The sequence below is a fragment of the Diceros bicornis genome, chromosome 15, assembly GCF_020826845.1.
Source record: "Diceros bicornis minor isolate mBicDic1 chromosome 15, mDicBic1.mat.cur, whole genome shotgun sequence".
In the NCBI taxonomy this organism is placed as follows: Eukaryota; Metazoa; Chordata; class Mammalia; order Perissodactyla; family Rhinocerotidae; genus Diceros; species Diceros bicornis.
This window is the reverse complement of record NC_080754.1, coordinates 49,249,177-49,270,772: the sequence shown is the minus strand read 5'-3', so window position 1 is coordinate 49,270,772 and position 21,596 is coordinate 49,249,177. Positions and strand designations below refer to the sequence as shown.

The window sequence follows — 21,596 nt, the reverse complement described above, 5'->3', positions numbered from 1 at the left end:
GAAAAAAGAGGAGGATTGGCATCAGATGTTAGCTCAGGGCTGATCTTCCTCACACACACACAAAAAAGGTCAAATAGATATATCAAAATCATATTTCATAGTTTATATTTTTCTTAAAATGTAAACATACACAAAGCATAGTAATAAAATATGGTTAGCTTATGCAGTCCTTTTTCTCCATATTCAAAATAATAGAAAATTCAGGATGAGCTTTCAGGCTTAGTATTTTTCTGTCTGACTCTTTTCAGTAGAATTTGATTTTTCCATTCATAGTATGAGATTTAAGGAAATAATGTTACATAAAAGCAAAGAGAAAGATTACCAAGTGAGAATTAAAATATAATGCTAATTAATTTAGTTACCATCCATCCTATAACTGTAGAAGGAAATCTGAAATGATAAACATACAGACTTTTTAAATTAGACTTGGAAATAATTCAAGTGTCATGAAAATGGTTCTAAAACAAACATAGTTCTTAAGAGCTAATGTTTACCGAGTACTTATTTTCTACCTTACCTTGTTCTAAGTATTTTGGGTGTATTGTCTTTTTAAATCCTTGCGATAACCTAACAAAATTGGTGCTATTGTTCCCATTTTACACACGGGAAGTTGAGGTACATAGATGGGAAGTGACTTGCCCAAGAGCACAGGCTGTAAGTGGGCAAGGTGAGATTCACACCCAGGCAGTCTGACTCCAGAGACACAGGCCTAACCACTGCACTCTGTGGCAGGTTTCCCCGGCTCTGGCTTACTTTTGGGATAGGGACAAATATCAGCCACGGGGTCGTGGAAGCCTGATTCACTTAATTCATTTCCATTCTGAGTAATAACGCTATGGTTTATTGTAATAGACTTCTCAAATGAAGGATGATGAACAGAGGGTTTAATGAGCCCTCCTACTTAACACCGCCAGAAAGGGAAAAAGATGATATTCCAAATACCCTTGAATTATATGATTTAGTTAAAGGTCAATTTTTAATGTAGAATCAGAACTCAAATTGTAATGGTTCAAATACAGCCTTCATTATTTATCTGTAATAATCTTTAATAAACAACAGACATAGTAAACCACAAGTGTTTTAATCCACCCTCCCACCTCCCTCCTCCCCTTTTAAGCTGCAGAACCCTTTGTTCAAACTAAAATTTACTGAGAAGCCCAATATTTAAAGCCGATAAAAGTAGAGCCATTTTGTTTGAAGCCTGGAACACTGGCCACCCATCCTCATCACTGTACCCCATTCTACACCCCACATGCAATAGCTGTCTTGAACCCCTCCACAGAGTCCCAATTTTTCAAAGCACAGTCTGGAAAATACTGCAGTAAGATATTTGGCACATTTTAGTTAAGTAATAGCATATGCCTGTCAGAGAGTTAATGTATATGTTGATTACTGAAAAAATTAAACTATCACAAAATATCTTTTAAACACAAACATGGAACAAAAGTATACTAAACATGCTTTAGTCTTTCTTTGGTGACTCAGGAGCAAGTAACCCCTTAATATTATTGAGGGCTAATGTTTATCGGGCACTTCTGTGGCATACACTTTTCAGGATTATCTTTTTCATTCAACAACCACATATTATTATGCCCACTGTACAGATGACAAAACTGAAGCTTTAAGAGGTTACAGACTTGGGGCCGGCCTGGTGGGCAAGTTGTTAAGTGCTTGTGCTCCGCTTCGGCGGCCCGGGGTTCGCAGGTTCGCACCGCTTGTTAAGCCATGCTGTGGCAGCGTCCCATATAGAGTAGAGGAAGGTGGGCATGCATGTTAGCTCAGTGCTAGTCCTCCTCACGAAAAAAAAATAGAGGTTACAAACTTGCCCAAGATCACACAGTGAGCAAACGTAGGGGCCAGAACTGAGAGCCAGGCAGCTGGACATCAAAGCAAAAGGTTAACTCTCAAGACTATCAGTTTAGCCATGACCATGGCATCACTCTGAAATCAACGGGAAGCATGTTACAGAAGCACACCAATGTCAATAAATACATGGTTTTAACAGACACAGTTCTAGATAGAACACTTCTTACTCTCTGTCCAGAAAAGTATAGCAAAGGTCTAGAGTAACTTTCAGGCACCTTAACATGTAGATTGCAGAATTAGATGCTTCAGTGGGGATTTGAATTACAAACTATTCCTTTTTTAAAGGATGGCTCGTTTCTATAAAAAGGGTAAAAGTGTGATTTTTGCATTTCACTTTCAAAAGTGCAGGAAGTTTCTTTGCTTTTGAAATCTGCTGCAGATAATCATGGATACACCCTCTGCTTCCAACCTAATACTCTCTTGCTCTATAGAATAAGGGAAGAGTTTACCAGTTTTACTGCAGTTGTGAATAGCCGATCATGTGAAAAGGCAACTAAGTAAAAATAAAATGGACACTAGCTCACCTTCCTGATATATGGTCATCACATTTCTTTTGATTCTGGTCATACTTTAGCACTCTATAAGATGTTAGCATTTTCAAGAATTGGCATATTCTGGGGATCGAGGGCAGGAGAAGGTATATGTTCCCTGGCTATGGTTTGCTCTTTACTCTCATTTTGCTCCCCAGCTTAGAAGGCCCCAGGGCTTCCTGGCCATGCTGGTAATGATGTCTGGGGCTGTCCTATGGGAGGTCCTTGGCTTCCTGGGTAACTCTAGATGTCCAGAGGCCCCCTCAATGGGTGTGTAGACTTTATGGCTGCTCTGACCTCCACACAGACCCAGAGTGTTTCTAGCTTGTTGACATAGAAGCTTCTGGATCCCAGGTACCTGAAGACCCTGTCAGCACCTGCTTCCAGCTCAGAAAGGGTTCCTTTCAGGACACCTCTAAGATGCTAAGGCCTACCCTGAAGTGATCTTGGAGGGCCCTGAGGCCTGAAGTTCAGAACAGATTGGGGCAAGCTGTGCATGGGCTGGTGTCAGTAGTGAGTTGCAGGAGGCATCTTGAGATTTGTCATTTTCTGGTGCAGCCCTATTGCCAGAAGCAGCCAGACGTTTGAGGGCTCTATTGTATAAATAACACAAAGACTTTGAGAGGTTGACCTCTTCTTGCTCTTAAATGTTTGGTGGATAAAGAGGAGATCCATACTAATAGTGGTAGTGATTTGATGCACTAGAGAAACTAATGTTAGCCCTGTACCTAATTTATTATAAAATATGCTTGCAAAAATATAAGTATTTTCTGTTCCTTTTGATCCTATATGTTTCATCCTGTGAGAGTTCAATCCATTATTAACTTCTAGTTGAAGTTTTAAAATGTGAGAGGCCCCTATATACATCCTGTTAAATTGAGAAAAAATATTTTATAATGTATCATTTTTATTCCATTTGTATGCAGAGTAAATTGCAGTTATATGAACATTTAGCACAGCAGGTGGTCTATGACCCCAAATGACAACACACTTACCAGATGTTGAATCTCATGTAACATTAATTTGAGTGCTAATTGTTCTCAATTTTATGCTCATAAACCTCTACCTACGTCCGAAAAGCCCTATGCCTCTGATGGATATGAATGTTAACCAGAATATTGTCCTTTGGTAGGAAAGTGGAGTTGATTAAAAATGTCTATGCTCCTGTGATGTCAGAAGAAAACTTGAGAGAAATAAATCCCTTAGTGCATTCCTTTACAATTTGAGATCATTGGCGATATTGGAGATATTCAGACTATGACTGAATTTATTATTAAAAACTCAGTTTACAGGTATGATACAGTTCCAAATTTTTACCATTAGGGAAGTAGATGCTTTAAAAAAGAATATCAATGAGGGGCCAGCCTGGTGGCATAGTGGTTAAGTTCGTGGGCTCTGCTTCTGTGGCCTGGGGTTTGCAGGTTCAGATCCTGGGTGCAGACCGAGGCACTGCTCATAAAGCCGTGCTGTGGTGGCGTCCCATATATAAAATAGAGGAAGATGGACACGGATGTTAGCTCAGGGTCAATCTTCCTCAGCAAAAAGAGGAGGATTGGCAACAGATGTTAGCTCAGGGCCAATCTCCCTCACCAAAAATAAGAATATCAAAGATAGATTATGCAGATTAAATTTCTTGCAGAAGCATAATCTTTCAATTCTTTTTTCCCCAAATGACAGACATCTAACTCTCAGCAAAAGAGGATAAAGTTTGCCCTTTATCAAGAACCTTTTATTGTACCACAGAAGGCTGGAACTGACCAGTTTTCAGGTCAAGTTATTCATGTTCTTTGACCTTCTCCTCCTTAAAGTCACCTCCTTGGAGTTCAATGACAGTCTCTTCTCTATCTCTCCCTCTCTGTCTGTGTCTCTGTGTCTCCCCCTCTCCTACACACAAACATATATACTGGTTTCTCTTTCTCTCTTTCTCCTCCCCTCTTCTCATTCAGTGCTCCTGGAAGCTATCTCTGGCTCACTGATATGTTCTTTATACATGCACTCTTGGGGGATTTCTCTATTCTTGCGGCTTTGGCTATTGCTTCTAACCAAAAGATTGGGGAATCAAAGCTATAATCTCATCTGAAAATTTTCACCAAATTCAAACACAGCATTTCCATATACCTACTGGGACACTGCTATTTGCTTATCATTAAAAAGTTACCTCAAATATAGCAAATATATTCCTCAAAAGTGATTTTTATAATCTCTACAACTTCCCTCTTACCTGCTTTTCAGCAATATATTATAAGGATAGCCATTATTCACTCAATTATTCTGGCTTAAAATTTTGAAGCTATTGTTGACTCTTCTTTCCTCTTATTCTCTGACATTTAGTGAGTCTCAAAAACTAATTAAATCTGCCCATTGTAATACATCTCATATTAACTCCTTTGCATTATCATTGCTACCACCCTGTTCAAATTTCTGATCACGTAACATCTGGATTAGAGAAAAAGTTTCCCAACCAGCCTCATGGCCATTGGTATCATTTCATGCCAATATATCTCCACACCACCACCCAATGAATATTTCTGGAACATCGCCTTTGTCATTGTCACATCCTTGTTCAGGAACTATGGTGACTTCTTTCCTGGTATTCAAGGCTCTTAACCGTGTGCATCTGTTTCACAGTCTATACCTAATGCCTATGTCTTCTCCAGTGCAAACTTTTGTCATCAGCTCTGCTGATTTCAATAAGTTGTACCAGCTTGTGTTTATCCTGCCTCAACTTTTCTTTGTGCTTTTCCACCCAGAAACACCTATTCTCCTCAATTTTCCTTTATTCAGTCGATCACTATCCCTCCAGATGTAGCTAATTTAAGTTCCACCTTGTCCGTGAAGATTTTCCTGAATATTTCAGTAACTCCCTTCAAACTCTTAAAGAAATCTATACCATTCACTTGACAGTGAATCTCCTCATGTTTCACGGGGGTCTATCTTATCTCTCCAACAAGTTTCAATCCTCTTGAAGATCACAGTTTCAAGTTATGTTCATGCCCCAAGCATCGAGTAGGCACTCAATCAATACCTGAATTGAATCTAAAAACAAACTTTTCCAAATCCTGAATTTTGAATGGTCCAAATAAGAATAGAACTTCAAAAAAATCAAAACTGATGAAATGTTTAAAGTTTCTGAGATATGATTTATTTCTTTGTCACTAAACTTAGAAAAGAATATCATACAGTCTTTGTTCTTTATTTTACCCAAACCTGAGGGTTTCTGTTCAACTTACAAAGGGTGAGCGAGTAAAATAATCTGTATCAGATAACTCAGGGGAGTTGCTGCTCAAATGAACACAGCAGCTTTGCCTGGATGGAAAAATGAGTTTCATATTCAGCTTGTACCCTTGCTGCAGCTTGTTCTCTGGGAAATATGGACTCTTAATCAAAAAGAAGATTGGATTAATAGAGAGAGTCTGACTTAGTGAAACTATCAGCAGCACCAGAAAAGCATTTGCAAAAACATGAAATATTGATTGTAGATCAGCAGACTCATCTATATATATGAGGAATAGCTTTACTTGTTATGAAGTTAAATATCTGTAAAATAAAATGTGAGCTCTCTGGAAGTAAAGTACAAAACATAGAGGCCATCATCATCAGTATTTTCTGTTGGACACCTCATCATAAGCACAGCCAACAGATTGTTAGTGAATTTTTCAAAGCAATTTTTTAAAAAGAAACGTCATAGAAACTTTAAAACTCCTTAAGAAATATGCAAATTTGTTAGTCTTCTAGCAACACCTTTCTTTAAGTTTCATTTCCTTGTCTATTTTCTGTTGTCTATGTCATTTCTCTGCCCTTTGTCCACAAAAAAATGTTCTGACATTTTGGGTTAGAGCAAAATCTCGTTTCTAAATGTCCCAATTGTTCAGTGTGAGATGGGACCATGTCAGTTTTATATGACTTCTTTTTACTGATCAGTTTCAGAGTTTAGCTTCTACCATACCTTCATAATGCCAACACTTTGTCATTACTTCTTTCCCAATCATTTTCTGAGTTTTATCTTGTACTCTTTTTAATGTCAATACTTCTCTCTTGGAAGTTATCCACAAATTCACATCAGCAAGAAAATAGCAAAAGGCAGCAACTTTTCAGCTAAGTTATCCTTATTGCCCCCCATAAATAATAAAACAGTTTCTACTTCTAAAAACATAGATAGCATATTTTGATTTTTGCATTTGATGTATGAGAAAGCTACATGTAAAATGAATCTTTGTATAATAAGTATATGTTCTCTTTGACCTTCATTATAATTTCAGAACTATAGATGCAAGTGGAAATGGAAAAAAATAGTTTCTATTCCTAAGATTTCTAATTTTCACTTCAGGCTGCTGATCTACTTTTCCAAAACCAACCTTTGTATATTTAAGTTTCCTCTTATAACCCATCTATAAACTTTGAAAAACAAATAATTCCCCAGGATTTTTATGCATAGTTCACTTTCATTTCACTTAGAATTCTTATTGCATTCCCTTCTCCCCTTTTATTCCCTTGGAGAATTATCTCAGTCTCTACCTGCTCTAAAAGTGAGAATTAATTGACTTAGGCCAATCAATCCATGCCATTACTTTGACCTCAGTTTTGGTTCAGTCATAAGCATATAATGTAATTTGGGCCAATGAGAAAGAGTAAGTCCCAGGAATTCTGTGGAAGAGGCATTCACTCTTCCTTGAGACAGTGCGATTTGAGATCAATAACGACATTTGAGCATTTTGCTATTACTCAAGATCCTAGCACTTGAGGGTATGATACAGATAGTGGAATACCAGATAGAACTTGAGAATAAAGCTGACTGCAGAAAATAGAGTAGTGAATGAGCTGTTGACTCCAGCTGTACTTAAAGGCAGTCTTATGTGTGGCTCTTTCGTTTATATAAATCAACGTATTTCATGCTTCCCTCTCCCCCTTTAAAACTTAGATGTACTGAAATCAGTTTGAGTTATGATTCCTACCACTTGAAACCAAAGATTTCTGACAGAAAGATTTAGCTAGTAGTTCAGTATATCTACAAATACGAAGGAACCTTTAAAATATTCTAGCTGAGAAGAAAGACAATCATAAACCTCTTCAAGTTGACTATCTGGGAATGCTTTTTTTATTTAAGAAACAACAGTTTGAGGATTAGGAATTACTAATTTTTACAGCTAGTACAAAGATAACAAAATTGAAGACATCTTGGTGATGTCATTATTATGATAACATTATGATACTATTGCTGATAAGTAGATTTAAATATATGAGATAATAACAAAAAATAATAAATGTTTAGGATAATTTTTCTTGATCTATATCATTATTATTATTTTTCCACAGCATTAGAATAATTAACAAGAGAGCAGGGAGAGACAGAGGAGAGAGTCAAGGGCCTCATCCCAGCAGAGTGGAAATTTTTTAATGTTTATTAAGAAATGGGGTGAATAAAGCAAAAATTGATAGGAATGAAACAAGGGGAGTGTCAAGGGGCTCGAGTCAGAAGGCTGAAAATTTTTAGATGGTTGTTAAAAAAATGGGAGAAGTAAAATGGACGGCACAGACAGACAAAGAGATAGAAAATGTAACACACAGCCTCAGTGATATGGAGGATAGAATGAGGAAAAGTAACAAATGTCGAGTTAAAATTCTTAAAGAAAGAATAGCAAGAATTAAGGACTGGAGTGTTAAAAAAGAAATAGATAACAATTTTTCTGAATTTCTGAAAGACATGATTCCTTAGATTATGAAGCCCAATGACTTCTAAGCGGGTTAAGAAAAAAAAATTTACAACTAAATACATCTTAGTTAAACTGTAGAACATCAAACAAAGATGTAATCTTAAAGGCACCAGAAATAAAAGAAGATTATATACAAAGGAAAGAGATCTAACTTCTCAACAGCAATGATACAAGTCAGAAGATAGTAAAATAATATCTTCAAAGTGCTACTTTTTCAGTTTGGAATTTTATACCTAGCTGAACTATATCATCCAGGGTGAGCATGGTGAATTAGAGATATTTTAGACAATCAAAAATGAAGAGTTTACTACCAAGAAACCCTCACTGTAAGCACTTCTAGAGGATGTACTTTAGAAAGAAGGAAATGAAACCCAAAAGGACTGAAATGTAAGAAAAAATTGGTAGACATGTATATAAGATAACTATAGATAAATATTGATTATGTAAAAACAATTATGACTATAATAACTAATTTGAGGAATAAGGGAAAAAATCAAGTTGGAATAAAAATATGGGATTTATACATTAAGGAGGTAATTTTAGTTAAAGTATTCTAAGACTCGTATCTTGTTCAGTAAAGATAATTATTAAATTTCAATTCTGTTAAGCTGTCTATGTGTGGCAAAATGTCAAAGGTAATTCTTAAAACTAGAAGCATAATTTGTAACTTGCAAACCTGTAGAAAGGAAAGACGAAGGAAAAAAACCCTTTAATAGTATAAAAGAAGGCAAGTTAGGAGTGGGGAAAAACCCATGGAATAAAAGCCCATAACATGGTAGAAATAAACTTAATCAACAAAGATTGATTTAGCACTTTGACCATGTGCCAGGCACTATTTAACTCAACGGGATATATCAGTGAACAAAACAGACAACAGTTCTGTGTTTGAAGAACTTGTGTATTGGCTAAAAAACTCAAGGAAATCAGGAATTTTTAAAAGACAGATTGACTAAATAAACAAGTAAATAAATAAATAAAAAGTTCAGCCATGTGTTATTTTTAAGAGAATATTTAAATGTAAAGGCACAAAATGTTGAAAGTAAAAGGATGTGAAAATAAACACCAGAAAAATACCAGTCAGAATAAAACTAGTGTTTTTATATTAATATCAGACAAAATATATTTTAATATAAAAAACATTGTTAAGGCCAAAGAGCATAATTACATAATGATAACATACAATTCATAAGGGAAGTTTAACAACCTTAAGTGTACGCACTTTTAAGCCAAAACTTAAAACATAAAAATTGGCAAAATTATCAAGATAAATTGACAAATCAAGCACCATTCGGGATTATTTTAACATTTTTTCTGTATATTGATAGATGAAGGAGACAAAAAATTTGTAGCATATCCAGAAGATATGGTTAATTTTCAAGCTTGAGCTAATGAACACATTAAAAACCCTGCATCTGGCAATGAGAAAAATACATCTTCTCAAGCATAAATGAAATATTAGTGAAACCATATATTAACATAAGCCATATATTAGTCTATAAACCAAGCCTTAACAACTTCAGGAATTGTAATATAGATTACAGTTTTGAAAATGATCCAATTAGGTTAAAAATCAATAATAGGGGCCAGCCCGATAGCACAGCAGTTAAGTTCGTGCACTCTGCTTCGGTGGCCTGGGGTTCGCAGGTTGGGATCCCAGGCGCAGACCTACATAGGCATCACTTATCAAGCCATGCTGTGGCAGGCGTCCCACATGTAAAGCAGAGGCAGACAGGCACGGATGTTAGCCCAGGGCCAATCTTTTCAGCAAAAGGAGGAGGATTGGCAATTAGATGTTAGCTCAGGGGCTAATCTTCAACAACAACAACAACAAATCAATAACAAAGATAGCTAAACATTTCTTTACATCTAGGCTAGGCATTAAGAACAGCATATTTAAGTCAGCCATGGCTCAAAGAAGATTTCATATTAGAGCTTAGAAAATATTTTAAGATAAAATATAATGAAATGTTGTTTTTCCAAATTTGTGGGATATAACCAAAATCATTCTTAGAGAGAAATTTATAATCTCTACTAAAAAAAGGGAAAAAGTTAAAAATTAATGAGCTCAGGGGCTGGCCCGGTGGCATAGTGGCTAAGTGTGTGTGCTCTGCTGCCGTGGCCCAGGGTTCGCAGGTTTGGGCCCGGGGCGTGCACAGATGCACCTCTTGTCAAGCCATGCTGTGGGGGCGTCCCATATAAAGTAGAGGAAGATGGGTACGGATGTTAGTCCAGGGCCAATCTTCCTCAGCAAAAAGAGGAGGATTGGCATCAGATGTTAGCTCAGGCTGGTCTTCCTCACGAAAAAAAAAGAAAAAAAATTTATGGGCTCAGAATCCAATGAAGGAAACTAGGTGATAACAGAACAAGCACTCAAAATGTGAAATAATGGAAATAATAAATATAAGATCAGAAAGTAATGAAATAAAAATAAAGATAAAACAGAGATGATCAATAATGCTAAAACATTTAGCATAATATAAATAGATGGAGACTTCCTCAAACTGATAAAGAATATTTTTCAAAAACCTACAGTAAACATTGTATTTAATGGTGAAACTGAAAAGGTTTTTGCTTTAGGGCCAGCCTCAGTGGCCTAGTGGTTAAGTTCAGTGCACCCTGCTTTGGTGGCCCAGGTTCAGTTCCTGGGCATGGACCTACACTACTCATCTGTCAGCGGCCATGCTGTGGCAGCGACTCACATACAAAAAGAGGAAGATTGGCAGCGGATGTTAGCTCAGGGCAAATCTTCCTCAGCAAAAGAAAAAAATCTTTTGCTTTAAAATCTAGAACAACATTTGAATGCCCACTATCACTTCCTCTGTTCAAGACTGTGTTGTGGTCCTAGTCAGAACAATAGAAACTTGAAAAATAAAGAATAAATATCTTTATGTACTTGAGTAGGGATGGATTCTTAAACAATACATGAAGCCACAAATCATTAAAATTTTATAAAATGACATTGAAATTTAAACTTTAGTTCATCAAAAGACACCATAGAAAAGACAAGCCTCTTATTGGGATAAGATATAAAATACTCCAATAAATCAATAGTAAAATTATTCAGAAAACTAAATGAGCCAAGGATATGAACATGCAACTTACAGGTATATATAAATGGTAAAAACATCATTTTTATGAATTTGAAAAATTTTGAGAACAATTCTATATATCTTTTCAAGAAATGTAACATAGGTCAATGAATGACATGACAAGATGTTCAACTTGATTAATAATCAGGGAAATACGTATTTAAAAAATGTGAGATACCATTTCCCACTCACTGATTGGCAAAATTTTTAAAAGTCTGACAGTACTAGATTGATAATGATATATATCAATAGGCAATCTGGTACACTCGTATTTGGATGGTGAAACAATAAAACCACCTTGGTAAGCAATTTGGCAACGTCTAACAAGTTGAAGATGCTTATGCTTTATGACACAGGGATTAATTCTACTCCTTAGTATATGCTTCAGAGAATCTCTTGCACATGTGCACAAGAAGACCATACAAAAATATTCATACCACTCTTGTTTGTAATAAGAATATATGGGATGGGGCCGGCCCGGTGGTGCAAGTGGTTAAGTGCGCGTGCTCCGCTGCAGCGGCCCGAGGTTCGCCGATTCGGATCCTGGGCGTGCACCGATGCACCACTTGCCAAGCCATGCTGTGTCGGCGTCCCATATAAAGTGGAGGAAGATGGGCACGGATGTTAGCCCAGGGAGGATTGGCAGATGTTAGCACAGGGCTGATCTTCCTCACAAAAAAAAAAAAAAAAAAGAATCTATGGGAAACAACTTTAATGACCAGTAACATTAGATTTCATATATAAATTTTGGCAAATCACACAAACATTGAAGATAAATGAATGAGAGCTTATCATATAAACGTAGATGAATCTTATAAGTATAATATTCAATAAAAGAAATGTGTAGGAATATGCAAATAGTAAAAATAGCATTTATATGAATTTCAAAAAACTTGGAGGACAATTCTATACATCTTTTAAAAATACATATATGTATATCCATATATGTATATAGTAAAAGCACAAAGGTATGTACAAGAATGATAAACATTAGAAATTAAGAAAACAACATCAAAAAGAATAAAATACTCAGGAATAAACTTAACCAAGCAAGTGAAAAACTTGTACACTGAAATTTATAAAGTGTTGCTGAAAGCAATGAAAGAAGAGACAAATAGAGGGAAAGACATCCTGTGTCCATGGATTGGAAGATTCAATATTAAGATGTCAATAATACCAAAGCAATCCACAAATTCAATTCCTGTCAAAATCCCAACACAGTTTTTTTGCAGAAATTGAAAAGCCCATCCTAAAATTCATATAGAATATCGATGGACCCTGAAGAGCCAAAATAATTGTGAACAAGTACAAAGTTGGAAGCGTCACACTTTGTGATTTCAAAACTTACTACAAAGCTACAGTAATCAAAACAGTAATGGTACTAGCATAACGACAGACATACAGACCAATGGAATAGAATAGAAAACCCAGAAATCAACCCTTGCATATATAGGTCAAATGATTTTTCACAAAGGGCGTCAAGACCATTCAATGGAGAAAGGACATTCTGAACAACAAAAGATGCTGGGAAAACTGGATATTCACATATAAAAGAATGGAATTGGACCCTTACTCTACACATATACAAAAATTAACTCAAAAGTGAACCAAACGCTTTAATGTAAGAGCTAAAATTAAAAAATTTTTAGAAGAATATAAGGGGAAACACTTCATGACTTTGGATTTGGCAATGATTTCTTGAATAGGATACTAAAAGGACAAAAAAAAATAGATAAATTAGACATCATCAAAATTTAAAACTTTTCTGCATCACAGGACACTATGAACAGAGTGAGAAGGCAACCTATGAAATGGAGAAAATATTTGCAAATCATATATCTGATGGGGAGTTCATGTCCAGAATATATAAAGAATTCCTACAACTCAGCAACAACAACAACAAAACAACTTGATTAAAAAATGGGAGGGGGGGCCGGCCCAGTGGCGCAGGTAGTTAAGTGCGTGTGCTCTGCTGTGGAGGCCCGGGGTTCGCCGGTTCGGATCCTGGGTGCACACTGACGCACCGCTTGTCAGGCCATGCTGTGGCAGTGTCCCATATAAAGTGGAGGAAGATGGGCACGGATGTTAGCCCAGGATAGATTGGCAGATGTTAGCACAGGGCTGATCTCCTCACAAAAAAAAAAAAAAAAAAAAAAAGGGAGAGGATTTGAATAACCATTTCTCCAAAGAAGATATGCGAATAACCAATAAGCACATGAAAAGATGCTCAACATCACTAATCATTAAGGAAATGCAAATGAAAACCACAATAAGATACTACTTCTCACCCATTACGATTGCTAGTAAAAATGAAACAAAATAAAACAGAAAATAACAAGTGTAGGCAAAATATATATACCATATGACTCAACAATTCTATTCCTAGATATATTGCAATAGAAAACATATACAAGAATGTTCATAATAGCATTATTTGTAATAGCCACAAACTGGAAACAACCCCAATGTTCATCACCAGTGGGATAAATATATAAATTCTGGACTGTTCATATAATGGAATACTATATAGCAATAAAAATGAACCAACTAATGCTTTTTGCAACATGGATGAATTTCATAAACAAAATATTGAGCAAAAGAAGCCAGATACAAAAGAATATCTACTCCATGATTTCATATTTATAATGTTTCAAAGCAGGTCAATTAAAATTTAGAGTTTAGGAATGCATAGTTAGGTGACAACACTGAGGGGAAAGGTAAGGAAGTCACTGTTCTAAGACTCAGGAGAGTAGTTACCTTGGTAGCAGGTAGGGAGTGGTTTGGGATTGGGAACGGGCCAGTTGAGGATATCTGGAGAGCGGGCAATGTTTTGTTTTTTGACTAGATGTTTATTCTGTAATAATTAGTTAAGCTGTGCATTTGTTTCATGCATTTTTATATATGTGTGATATTTCACAATCAAAATGTTTTTAAGAATAAATAAAAGGAAAAAAATACAAATGGCTTGGATGGGGCTCTATTTTAGGTGTGAAATGCAGGATTATCTGTGGACCCCAAGGGCATCAAGAAACACTCCTGTCTATAAGATGTAAGTTTACTGTGAGCTACATAGCAAAGCAGAAATAAATAGGACTGGAATGTTGAATATCTAAAACTAAACAACTAAAAAGAAGGATAACACTACAAAACAGAAATTTCTAATTCTCCACAAAAATGACTTGTAGAAATTAAAATTGAGAAAGTAGAGACATTGTTTTATATGATTGGGAGCTCCATCTTCAAGGATTTTAATGCTCAGCTGCATGATTTATTAGATGGCAGTGTCTAATGATTAGCTATAACATTACAGATTGGCTAGATTAGACAGCATAAGTAAGCGTTTCAGGAAAAATAAAGCCATAACATGAGTATCTACCTAGCTACTCCCTTACCTGCTAAGATGAGCTCTGTCTGTTTTAAAATGGCTATGGAGCTTTTTCATACAGACTGTGGTAACTGGTGATAGATAAGAACCTGAGAAACCAGTAAGGCTACCAAAATTGATACTGGAAAGGGACTAATCTGTCTATTTATGAGGGAATAAACTTGCGGAGTGTATCTGGAGAGCTTAGAGTGGGAAAGGAGACTTGGAGGGGAGCTGCCATGTAAGTGCGTGCGTGTGTGTGTGTGTGGGGGGGGGGGGCAAGGTTTTGCTGAGCGTTATGGATACAAAACCTATAAACCTATAATACCTGCTTTGTGCCACGTATCCCATTCCAACTGTTCCACCTTGCCCCAACCCACTGGTTTTTCTTGAGAAGCAGCAGTAAAAATTTACATTACTTCCAATTATTTTTGGATTATTAACTGGTAATTCTTTAACTACAGCCCCGTCTGTCTTTAGTCAGATCCCATAAGAAAATATACTAAGCAGGATGCATTATAGTTCCAGGGAGGTCCAGGAGAAATGCAGTCAAAGAAGGTGAGAGACAGTAGAGGATGGAGGCCAGAGGCAAACAGTGCTGTAACCTGCTACTGCAAAGGAGAAGAGAACTGCTTGCTGAGAAGTGTTTACTTTCCTTAGATAGAACAGGCCAGAACACCACGCTGCCCGTTGGGAAGACCAAGATTTTAATATTTCAAGAACAGAGACTTTAGCCCCATCTATGACGGATTTCTTTACTTTGAGAATGATTCTGCTTCTAACAAGAATTCTGTGGTACAAATTTGAGGTGATTTATCATCTTGATAACCAACCTGACTGTAACACTTTCGTGATAATCTTGGGGATGTAGGCCTTTAATTCTATAAACTTTTCCGTTTGAGAAAGTGGGTTACAAAGAGGAAAATAGTTTGATCTTGAAAACTCTCGATCATGATAAAATTATAATATTTTTCTTATTTTAAAGTAGAAAGAAGAAAATGAGGAATTTTAACTTCATGTTTTAGAGAGCATAAGAATGTATTATCCTTACTGGTAAATGATGACTGAACAAGAACAAGGTTATAAATTCTAGTGAAAAGCAATTTTTAAAGGTCTATTTTAAAACAATATATTATTCCCCTGAACATGCATATTTACTCTTGGGAGTTAAATTGCATTGGAAAGACAAAATACGACTCTATTCACCTAAGTGTTAAAGTAATTGATATCTGATCCAGAAAACTTTTCTATTAAACATTACTAAGCATAGATCCATTACCCAATATTTATTTATTTAGCAAATAAATCTTGATATTTTCATCAAGAGGAGACAGGATATGCTTATTGTATTACTTTATTATTATTAAAATACAACCATGCAAGAATAAGAACTATACAGAATTGCATTATTTCATTGGAATATATGAATAAAAATCTCAAGAAAAATCTTTATAAATGAAAACATAATAATTCTGGGGCTGGTGAATTATTATTTGTTTTATATACCCTGACTACTCTGCATGAATCAAACTGAATTTTTCCTTAAATAAGAAAAATGGATAGCTACACTGCTAAAAATTCAGTAATTTTTTCTCCATGAAACATAATACACTACAGCTCTATTATAATACGGCTTTAAGATTTTGGTGGGTCTTACCATATTCCCAAAATAGCAAAAGATGCACAGTTCCTGAGGATGTATAAACCTGATTGTCCTACAAGGCCAATTTGAACTTTAACCCCCATCATCAGTCTTGTAGAATTTATAAGGGCAATATGGTCCTAGTGCCTGCCACTGAGGGTGAAGTAGGTTTTTCTCATAATAAATCACTAATTTAGTTGGTCCATTCAATAAATAAATTAAAAATATTTAGATTTACATGCATTTCAAAATGAATTTATTTTTATTATTTTTTCCCCTTGCATCTGTTTTTCATGTGGAAATCTCTGACAAGGGTGACTGTGAATTAGGGGTTGGCTAGATAGAATACACTGCCTGGGGGATCTCTATCATGAATAGCCTTCCTGCTCATCACCACCACCTCTGCCAGCTATTGCTGGGCTCACAGCACTGTCACGTGACCAAGGAGTAATGAACTCAATACTATCTAGGCTTGATGAAGGTGACCTGGAGTTGGGCAGAGTTTCTGAGTTGGAGGTTTGTCTGCCAGCACCTGCTGGGAGAATTAAATGTGTTAGTCTCCAAGTTTTAATGATAATAACTACTTATCCAGCAAAACTTTGATAGGTAGACTCCTTATCCAAGATCTTTAAGGTGCAGATTTTATGAACTTCATCTGTTGACTGTTTATTTAGATGACCTCTATAATTTAGAAATTCTTACCTATGCCCTCAATTTCTCTTGCTGCAATGAAAACTACAAAATTGTGTTCTATCTCCCATGGGGCATCAGTGTCTCTCCTAAAATGTTATCTTTCTGTGGGTGGGTACAAACACATGTGTATGAGAACAACCACCCGCAGTTGTCCATGGAAGGATGAGTGAGTGTGAGGTAGAAGAGAATGGGCACAAATTGAGTATTTCTGGGGATGGAGATGATTGCATATAGAGGAGTGTTTATTCAGTCACTGAGTTTGCATGAATTTATTTCTGTACATTGTAGATGGAGTAGGAAGCTGTCTACTTTTTATGCTGTAAGACCAGTGTATTAGTTAGAGAAAAGCTACCTGATTTAACAAAGAACCCCCAAATCTCGGTAATCTAAAGTAAGAGAATTTTGTTTATTGCTCATATGGTTATTCAGTGTGACCTTCCACATGGTCCTCAGGGATCCAAGCTTCTTGTCTTGTGGCTTCTTTAGTTCCATGGTCTTATCCACTCAGTCAGTGGTTGGGAAAGAGAGTTCTGCATGGTAGGGTTTTATGGGCTAGGCCTGGAAGTGGCATGCATTATTTTTGTCCACATTCTATGGGCCATTACTCAGTCACAAGCGTCACCTAATTGTAACTAACTGTATTCTAGTTACATGCATGAGGGGAAAAGAAAATAGTTTAGTAAACAACTAGACAGTCTTTGCCGCTTTCAGTGGAAAGGACTTCTATTTCCAGACTGCTCCCTCATCTATTTTCTCCTCCATCATTCTTTTAATTAAAGTCAGCCTTCCATTCCACAATTAGAGCTTAGATTTTAATTGAAAATATTCTCTAGAAGAGAGGAAAAATATAGTCTGATATTTACCCTGAAGTATAAATTACTAAAGTCAGATCCTTTCTTAGGAGCAGGTATATTCTAGCACTACCTAGAATAGTGTCTGGAATATATGTGCTCAATAAATATTTGATGAATAGATGAATAGATGAACAAAGCATCCATCTCCATTGTAGATCTTCTTCTTGTCCTTATGATCTTGGAATTCTGGAGCATAGAGAAAGCGAGAAGAGAAATGGTAGAATAACATAGCAAGCTGGAGAGAGGGCTAAAACTACTTCCAGTCTCCAGTGGAGTATAGGGGATTTCTACAGTAAGATCCAGAAGGCAACTGAGTTCACGAGCCAGCATTCTGGCAGGGAGAGGGAATCTCAGAGTGGCTATAGATTGGGCCAGCTTGTGTGACAGGAGTGGTTGGCGTACATATAAAGAAGCATCTACACCAAGAGGCAGCATGGGCAACTAATATAGGTGCCCTTGGGTCACCTAATGTGTCACATAAATGAGCCCATTAGGTCCTGCTCAAGCCAACAGTGCTGAACTCAAGTTCACTAGCCACGTAATCAGCAGCTCTACCAGCCTGTACCAGACGTTGAAAGAGGACTCTTTTTTCACACGTCCACTGACCCCTTTGGACATTGGGTATGCCTGAGCTCTGTGAAAGTTGAAACCAGACCAGAGGGAGAGGAGAATCCTGTGAAAAGGGGAAGGAAGTGGTGAATTTGATCAGATAGTTACTGAAGAGAGACTAAATTTTAGAAATGATTGGATGGGACTGAATCCCCTGGGAGGGGATAGACTATATTTTTTTGGCTCTGGACAGACCAAAGACCAATATGTGTAAGTAAAAACAGTTTGTACACATCTGCTGTGTGATTGTTCAGTCACACCTGCTGAATGACTATTTATTGAAATAAATAACTGAGTAAATGTTTGGCAGGATAGAAGCTTCTTAAATTCTATCTATAAGTTGGATAAAAGGAGAATCCTGGTTTTGAGGAAGTGCCAACAAAACAAGGTAGCTACTCTTCTAGGCCTTATCTCTCTTTGTGTGACTCACTTTCTAGCTACTGCCTTTGGTTACTGATGCCTGCCCTAATCACCACTCTGCACCTCCTGTTAGAGATATCCAGATGCTAAAGATAACATCTGACCTTCCCTCTTTCTATGCTTTGTGCCCTCATTCACCTTGGAATTGCTGGGGGGAAAAGAAGCCATACCACTAGGACTATGCACAGACAGTTAGTAACAGTGGTTTCACCATCATTCCAGCAATGGTTTTGGTGAAGACCCTTTAATCCTTTGCAACTGAGGTGAGTAATGTCATCAATGCAACAGCCTTGTTAGCCCAAAGTACAGGTTCTACAGAGCAAAGAACGTAACCAGTCCCAATGAAATTTAAAATTCTAGACTACATTCTCTACCTTCCCTTCTCCCTCCAGAAGCTGTGTCTTTCCTCTCTATGTTCTTATACAGCACTGTCATGCTCGAGCAATTAGTAATTATAAAATAATAGAAACAATAATTAGTAACTTATAATTATCTTCTCTTCCAAAGTATAAAATCCTTTAGCATGAATCGTCTTGCCAACAGATCATAATTCATCTTGATAACAGGTTTGATGGAGTTACATGAGACACGAATCTGGATCATTAATGTTATTATTGTTTTTAAACTCTCAGTGGTAACAGTGCTTCCTAAGTATTAATTAATCTTCATGACTTCTCTGTGAAGCAGTTCAAATATAACAAAACTCATTCTACCAGTAAAGGAATTGGTAAACTGGTGATCTCCTCAATGAATCTCTCTTCATTACCAATGGATCTGGGCGTAGAAATGGAAATAGCTGAATCTGATTAATTTTCTATGACACTACATAGATATGACTTTTGTGTGCTACTCATGCCCCCCCCCAAAAAACCCCTGAAGATATCCACAACAAAATAATAAATGATTTATAACGATTAGCAAAAAATGCGAGTTCTGAAACATTCTCATATACTTCCTTACAAAATGTTCAAACTAATGCTCAGCATCAATGGTGAAAGCATTGTGCTTTCTTCTTTTCCCTTTCTCTGCCCTCAAATTCACATTGTTCCTCAGGGATTCACTATTCAATCATGGCTAGTTAGATTTATTTAATATCTTTCCTCTGATGAGCTTGAGGCATTGTGGAGAAAAATAAGGACTCCATAGGACCTAAATTTAATGCTTCTATCACACCTCTGCTCCTGTTAGATGGAAATGGTGTAGCTCAATAGCAAGGACGTGGGTTCAAATCCAAGGCTTGCTACCACTGATTTGCTGGGCATCTTTGGAAAAGCAATTCATGTTCTCTGGTTGCTGTTTTCTTGTTTATAAATGAGAATCATCTCACTTCATAAGTTAGGGAATAACAAGAAAAAATGAATGTAGCATGGCTGGCACCTTAAAAATGATCACTAACGGAGTACATTATTAATCATATAAATCAGTGACTTGGCCCCAAAGTTCTGGAAAAAAGAATGAAGGAGCTTTCATAGGAGGATGGATATTAGGTATGTGCATTTAGAGATTTAGCTTAATGTAGTAGTCATTGTTGAACGGCTCTTAATTTAGTACAAGAAAATCCTTGCCTTAATTCAGAATAACACTTGGCACATAGTGGATAGTAAAAGTAGTTTTGAATGAATGAATAAAAGTAAGTGGCTTCCAAAGACAAAAAGAAAAACAAAGGATAACACCAGTGTTGTGTCCTCCATGTACGCTCGGCTATCGAGATCTCATTTGAATGCCAGTGATTCAAGACCATAAGGAAAGAGGGGATCTGGATGGGATCTTTAAGGCATGAAACAGATGGAGGAAGAAAAGTAGAAATAGCAAGAACTGGAAAAAATCCGTCTTCAGGAAAATATTGTAATCACCTAGTTTACTGCTAAAGGATATGGAGAAAGGCGCCATTTCTCCACAGGTTATTCCTTCATTTTTCAAAATCTTAGAGTTTCTAAATAAATTCTCCTCTTAAAATATAGAAACGTGATGGCACAAGGAATATTGTGCTAGACCCGTGGAGCTAGCCCTAATTAAAACCTTAAAATAACTTCCCATTTCAATTTATCAGATTAGAACAACATACCTCTAAAACTGAAACAATAAACAAATAAACCAGAAATGACCCTGTATTTGTTTTAATGGAAATAAAGTACCAGCCGATAGCTTGAAGATATTGAACTTTACCTGTATAGATATATTCCACATATGCAGGATGAGTTTTTGTGAAAACCTCTTTCACTTTTTCCATTTTATCAGCTCTGATTTTTGTTGCAAATGGTGTATACATAACTGAGAAAGATTCCGCTCTGGTGATGGCTTCTTCAATCATGGCCTGAGAGGAAGCAAACAACCCATTTGGCATCAATAACAATATATGACTTTTTAAGAATGTAAAAAAATATAATTACCTTTATGGATGATTTAAAAATCTATATACTGTACTGCGAAGATAACATTTTGGTCTTGAATATTCATTAGAATGAAATTTTAATTAGTTCTGGAAATACTATTTCATATTAAGAAAACCAATTAAACGAAGAAAGTTTGTAAACAGATACCTCTAACCTGAGCTTGCTTTAAGATAAAAATAAAAATTCTATTTTCTAAGGTGTCATTTGTTACTTGATTTTAAAAATCAAATTCTTAAGTCTAACACAATTATCTTACGAACAGACATTGATGAGCAATTTGTACTTTAAGAAACTAATTGAAATATCTAGATTTAAGTATTTTCTATAAATAACATGAGAAACTAGACAAACTACATTTTTTTTCTTCTTCCAATACCTGAGAAAGCCTTTTGGAATAAGAAAAATCATTCTCAACTTCCTCCCAG

General features: G+C 36.3%; 1 protein-coding gene across 1 annotated transcript in view; it reads right to left on the bottom strand.

The window, feature by feature from the left end:
- Positions 1–21,596, bottom strand: part of SPATA16 (spermatogenesis associated 16) — a 219,458-nt gene that overhangs the window by 44,334 nt on the left and 153,528 nt on the right. Inside the window, exon 5 of the mRNA XM_058556339.1 lies at positions 20,945–21,092. Within this exon, the coding sequence (XP_058412322.1) occupies positions 20,945–21,092 (148 nt within the window). The remainder of the gene's footprint in view (positions 1–20,944; positions 21,093–21,596) is intronic.